Source organism: Lissotriton vulgaris, chromosome 7 (genome assembly GCF_964263255.1).
Source record: "Lissotriton vulgaris chromosome 7, aLisVul1.2, whole genome shotgun sequence".
NCBI classification, from domain to species: domain Eukaryota; kingdom Metazoa; phylum Chordata; class Amphibia; order Caudata; family Salamandridae; genus Lissotriton; species Lissotriton vulgaris.
The window spans coordinates 94,820,685-94,826,684 of NC_141695.1; the positions used below are offsets into that span (position 1 = coordinate 94,820,685).

Consider the following 6,000-nt stretch of genomic DNA (forward strand, 5'->3'; position numbering starts at 1 on the left):
ACAACAGCATTTATTTCAAGTTTGAAATTATTTACTAATTTCCATCAATCCTGTTGCACTGACCTAGCTGTGTCCATGAGGAGGGAAAGGTGAATGTGTGGCTTGTACCTAACTTATATTTATGTTTATTGTGTCTAGTCTTATCTCAGATCTAAATTGATCATGCCAGCTTGGATTGGACTTTTCATCACACCCGCAGGAAGACGCTGGACCTGGGTCAATGGATCTACTCTGAATGAACATGTGTACGTTTACCAGATGCATTTTTAACATTGTGACAGTAGACTAATGCACACTTGTGTTCAAGTTGTGCATTTCAGTGAGGTAAATGTTTTCATAGTGTGCAGAATCCCCAGTCAACAACAGACCTCAGCATTCACGCATGCTGCAATAAGTACATTTGTATACAAGGACTGGTGCCTTTACGGCACCCTGCACTCTTAACTACCATTGTCTTTTGGAATTCAGAGCACCCCTTCAACCCCTTTCATGACACTTGTGGAATGAGAGAGGCCCCTTAAAACGAAGTGACTGCTGTGGAACAAACAAAAGGGTATCTTTGTCACACTCACTGCCTGTCCCACTGACACAGGAGGAGGCTGCCTCCATGACAGTGAAGCTGGGTCCAGCACTGAGGCATCTGTCTTTAAAATATCACTGCTCCCCGGGGATATTTTAAAATCCACCACTAGAGCCCCTAAAAAGATCAGGGGAACCTCTGGATAAAGGAACAGTAAATATTCCCAGATTTACCGACACATATCCATGTGACACGCTAAGATCCATGGGTAGGTTTTGGCTTCAGAATATCATCCCAAAGTCACTTTGAAATTCAGGGAACATACCTCAGTGGAGAAGTGGATAAGTGTGGTTCACTGATTAGAGCGGCAGACCCTGAAGCATAGATCAGCCCCGGGACCAGGGTTCAAGTCCCGACTAGCCCTGGGCGGAGTGGGCGTAGTGGGGCTTCGCGGAGCTACGCGAAGTGGGCGAGAAACTACGCCCACCTCCGCACTCCACGTAGCCCCACTACGCAAACACCACTGGCCGCCAGCCCCGCCACCCGCCTCCCTCCCGCCTTCCCTAAATACTTTCAATGAAACGAGTGAAATAATTAAAACGCACTTACCTTGCCCGCCGCGTCCCCGGGGCTCGCTATCTGCAGTCTTCCGTCTTGTTTACTAATGCGCATGCACGGGCGGCCGCGCATGCGCATTTCTCACGAGAAAATGCGCATGCGCGGCCGCCCGCGCATGCGCATTAGTAAACAAGACGGAAGAATGCAGATAGCAAGCCCCGGGGACGCGGCGGGCAGCGGCGGGCAAGGTAAGTGCGTTTTAATTATTTTACTCGTTTCATTGAAAGTATTTAGGGAGGGCGAGAGGGAGGCGGGTGGCGGCCAGCTACGCTCCGTTTGCGGAGCGTGCGTAGTGCCGCCTGGCTACGCCCGCTCTGCAAAATGCGGAGTAGGCGGCACTACGCACACTCCGTGCACGGAGCGTAGCTGGCCGCCCACCCCTAGTCCCGACGCGACAGTGTCTTGGGCTCATTGTCTGCGGACTCGATAATTCACGCCTCAGCGCCTACTCTAATCATGGGTCCCACGCTGCAACTCTGGGCAATAGCTTGCTTAATCTCCACAACGGCCCCTACAACACTGGGATGCCTGGCTTCACCTTGGGGGTGCCCAGGAGGGGCATCTCACAGGGAGAGCCAGGAAGGGTTCCACAGCGTTATACAGCGCCGGGACGCCCCGTTGTGGCAGCTGTGCGCTTTACAAAATACACTACATACCTTTGTATTGTTGTAATAAATCACACCACAGTGGTTTATATTATGCTTATAATGTATAATTAGCAATGCATAATTGTGTCTAAATTGTAGCTTTATTTGTATCAAAATGTGGGAGCGTTACATCAGCTTTAAGCATGACGGACAGAAGTGGGCTACTCTTGCGTTGGACCCCCCTCCCTCCGACTGCATACACAGAATCCCTCGCTGGGTCAGCGACTTAGGATCCAGATTGAGGAACTGTAGACCTCCACCGAGGGTAAAGCCATCATGGTGTCCTCAAGGGAGACTGAGAGTCAGTGGGAGGCCAAACAGGCTAACCTTGCAGTTACCAAGAACAAGGCGCAAGTGGCGTCCGATGCATGGGTGAAGTCGCTCATCAATATCCAACAAGGACAAACAACAGGAGCATTTCCAAGATCTTAAGATGTGGTCCACTGCATCCCTGCTGACAGTTACCAGGTGGGATAACTCCTGACCCCTTTGGTAATTCTTGAAAGGTCAAACTTCCTAGATTTTAAAAAACGAAATGGGTATTTACCGTGATGTGGGGTTTCGATGCGGGAAGCACGAAAACTGCATGTTGAACTTTTATTGCAGGGGATAGAATTAATGTCTTTGTTCTTGTCTGTTTTTATATTAAAACTGATGAATTTATGGTCTGACCAAATTTGGGTCAGTGGAGGCTCTACTGTTATTGTATTGACATTAGAGCAAATACAATCTAATATGTGCCCAGCGTTATGAGTTGGTTCCTCAGTTAGAATTGTCAAATCCAGTATGTTTAAAATATCTTTGAAACATACGGTGTTAGGGTCATTGGAGTTGTCCAGATGTATATTAATATCTCCTAGTAGGGTGAAATTAGCAAATCGTAAAATTAGATTAGCAAGTGCTTCCCCAAGGCTTTCCAAGAAGGGAGTTGCTTGTCCGGGGGGTCGGTATACTAATAAACCGGAAAAAGTAAAAGAGTCGTGGGCTTGCAGACTAAAACTAAGGCATTCTGCTTCTTTTATTTCTGGTATTTCCGCGGTGGAACATTTGATGGAGTCTCGGTGAATTATTGCCAGTCCTCCTCCTCGTTGAAGAGGTCGGTCCAATCTTTGAATTAGAAAGCCCGGGGGTAGGGCTTTTACTATATCGGGATTGGACCAGTCTTTGAGCCACGTCTCAGTAATCATTAGGCAGTCAAGGTCATTTTCAGAAATAAGATCGTATACATGTTGGGCGTTCTTGCACATGGAGCGTGCATTTATAAGGCCTCCTTTGAGTGACCTGTCAATATTTTTGGGGCTTTTAGTTGTAAAGGGTAAAATTGTTTGGTTACATTGTGGGCAGGTGAAATGTTCAGTCCACTTATCTACCGTAATGGTTTGGGGGCAGTGTGAAGTATGGGTATTCAGCGATAGGAGATGTTGTTTACTGAATAACATGTGGGGGGTGATTAGGGCAGAATTTCTGGCCCTAGGCCCGGACTCGGCGCGGACGGGCGCAGACGGGCAGGACTTTGGCTTGACTTCGGCGCCACTACGGAGCCGCTGTCCGCGTCCGCTGCGCGGAGTAGTGCCCATCTCCTTTTGTAGTCTGGCGCTAGAGCGCGCTGACTGCCTACTACCCGCAATATGGCCGCCACAGAACCGCTAGTGAGTCAGGGTCTGTGAGCAATGTTGTCCGAGGGTGGGGGAATGCAGGGTTTGCAGTGGTTGACTTCTAAGATAAAATACGGCGCAGATCAAGAATATAACGAGGGTTTTTCTGATTTTAAAATACGAAGTGCTGCAAGTGGCCTAACACCCGGCTTTCCGCCTCAGGTGCACACAAATACACAGGTCTCGCGGGGGCTCGCGAGGGCTCCTTTTGTAGTCTGGCGCTAGAGCGCGCTGACTGCCTACTACCCGCAATATGGCCGCCACAGAACCGCTAGTGAGTCAGGGTCTGTGAGCAATGTTGTCCGAGGGTGGGGGAATGCAGGGTTTGCAGTGGTTGCCTTCTAAGATAAAATACGGCGCAGATCAAGAATATAACGAGGGTTTTTCTGATTTTAAAATACGAAGTGCTGCAAGTGGCCTAACACCCGGCTTTCCGCCTCAGGTGCACACAAATACACAGGTCTCGCGGGGGCTCGCGAGGGCTCCTTTTGTAGTCTGGCGCTAGAGCGCGCTGACTGCCTACTACCCGCAATATGGCCGCCACAGAACCGCTAGTGAGTCAGGGTCTGTGAGCAATGTTGTCCGAGGGTGGGGGAATGCAGGGTTTGCAGTGGTTGCCTTCTAAGATAAAATACGGCGCAGATCAAGAATATAACGAGGGTTTCATTTCTAGGGATCAGCACTTATTTATCCTGATCCAACATTTCCCGAGAGCAAGAGAGAGAAACACACAACGGAGATAGAAGGAAGAACAGAAAGAAAGAAAAAACATCGCCAGTGAGAGAAAGTAGGAACCTGCAAGAGTGGGATAGGGGAAGGGGGTGTCTGGTAGTGGATTAAAGATTAAAGATTAAAGGTGGATTGAAGATTACGCAGCCTTGGTATTCAGCAGGCTCACATTAAATACCACCCGCCATGAGTTTATGGGCACCCCCTTTGGCACCAGCACTGATTCTTTCACAGAGTGAGGCCTGTGTATGCTTGTGGGTCGGTGGTGATCTGCAGCAGTTGCACCAGTGTTGTTTCACGCCATGAATGGTGATCTGTCTTTGGTTAATGCCCCTCATCTAATGACATCTCACCTGGCTGGTCCTGAGTCAATTAGTTTATTGTATTGTTGTGTTTAATTTAAACTGCTGCTTATAATCTGACTGAGGTGGTTTGAGTTTGCATGGGCTTGAGTTTGGACGCAGTGTGTTGTGATGTTTAAACTTGTATCGGATTACCAAGGTGATTTGAGAAAAGAGGTGGCAGTAAAATGGAGAAGTTTGCCCCGTGGTCCTGAAATACCCCTGGAAAGACAAGGGTTGCCTCTTTTTCTTGTTCGTCATTAAGGCGTTGCAGATTCACATCCACTCTGGAGCTGACCAGCCGCCACTGTAACTGAAGGTGCACGTGTGCCGCAAGAGGGTAGACATAATGACACTGGTGGCCCAAGGGCTAGCCATTAATGTGCAGGGGGGCCAGATGCTCTATGTCAGCCAGAGCTTCCTTTTCATAAATAAGTGCATTGTGGGGCTTGTAGTCTTTTAAAAAAATAAAACTACTCGCACTAATACACCACATAACAATGGTTTGTGTAAATAAAGCCAGGAGTGCAAAGATTGGATCCTAACAACATGCAACAGTCTGTCACTTGTCTTGACAGTGTAACTGGCTGAAGCTGGTTGCTGACCCCTGGCTTCTGGGTGCCGCTGTCCCCCAGTTTAGGGGAGCACGCGCCCATCTTCAGATATCTTGAAACACATACAGGTGGCAGATTTTTGATACAAAATTAGTCAATAAAGCATTTTTTGCATTTCATGTATGTGAGCCCCGTGTTCTATAATTAGAGGCTATATTCCTATGATTGACAGCCCCCCACCTCACGTTATTGTCCTTGTTTCTGCAGGTTCCGTGTCCGAGGCTCTGCTGATGGAGACATGTGTGGAGTGGTGGTCTTCGGCTCCATTGAATCCTGGAGTTGCATCAACAGCTTATACTGGATCTGCCAGAAGGAAGCGGAGACCTCCTGCTCCAGGGTGTGAAGCTGCAGTCAGTGACTTCAGCATCAAGGAAACCCCAGCAGGATACATGTCAATCCCTTGGGTGGGAGTAAAATACTAGGAAAGCATTTGTCCCCTCCGGTGTAAATGTCCTGGAGGTGTTGGGTGCAGTACCTAGAGGTGTTAAATTGCCCAGACTTCAATTCAATGAAATCTGCCTTAAACCCTGCCTTTCCACTTGGCAAGCGTTACCAGGCTGGATGGACATTCTTCTAGCAGAATCAAAACCCAGTAACCGTGTTCAGGTACCAGCTTGTTTGCTTCCAAACACAGCAAAATAAATCCAGGAGGGCTTCTGTGCATCATACATTAAGTCCGCGCAGGGTCCTGTGGATCTGAAGAAGGGGCCAGTGTGGACCTCACAGATAATCTCCTAATAAAAGCATCAAAACACAAAACATGCTGATTTATTTAATCACACATATTGTTTTAAATGCACATTTTCATCACATAGTCATGGTCTACAAACATAGCAATTGACACACAGAAGAATGAAGATGGCGCCTCAAGTGCCT

The 6,000-nt window shown here is 48.2% G+C and overlaps 1 protein-coding gene across 1 annotated transcript in view; it reads left to right on the forward strand.

Moving 5' to 3' along the window:
* LOC147700898 (killer cell lectin-like receptor subfamily B member 1B allele A) overlaps positions 1 to 5,547 on the forward strand; it is a 157,347-nt gene extending 151,800 nt beyond the window's left edge. The window contains exons 5-6 of the mRNA XM_086929266.1: positions 139 to 245; positions 5,332 to 5,547. Coding sequence (XP_086785392.1) covers positions 139 to 245; positions 5,332 to 5,467 — 243 coding nt within the window. The 3' untranslated portion in view covers positions 5,468 to 5,547. The remainder of the gene's footprint in view (positions 1 to 138; positions 246 to 5,331) is intronic.
* Positions 5,548 to 6,000: the final 453 nt, after the last annotated feature.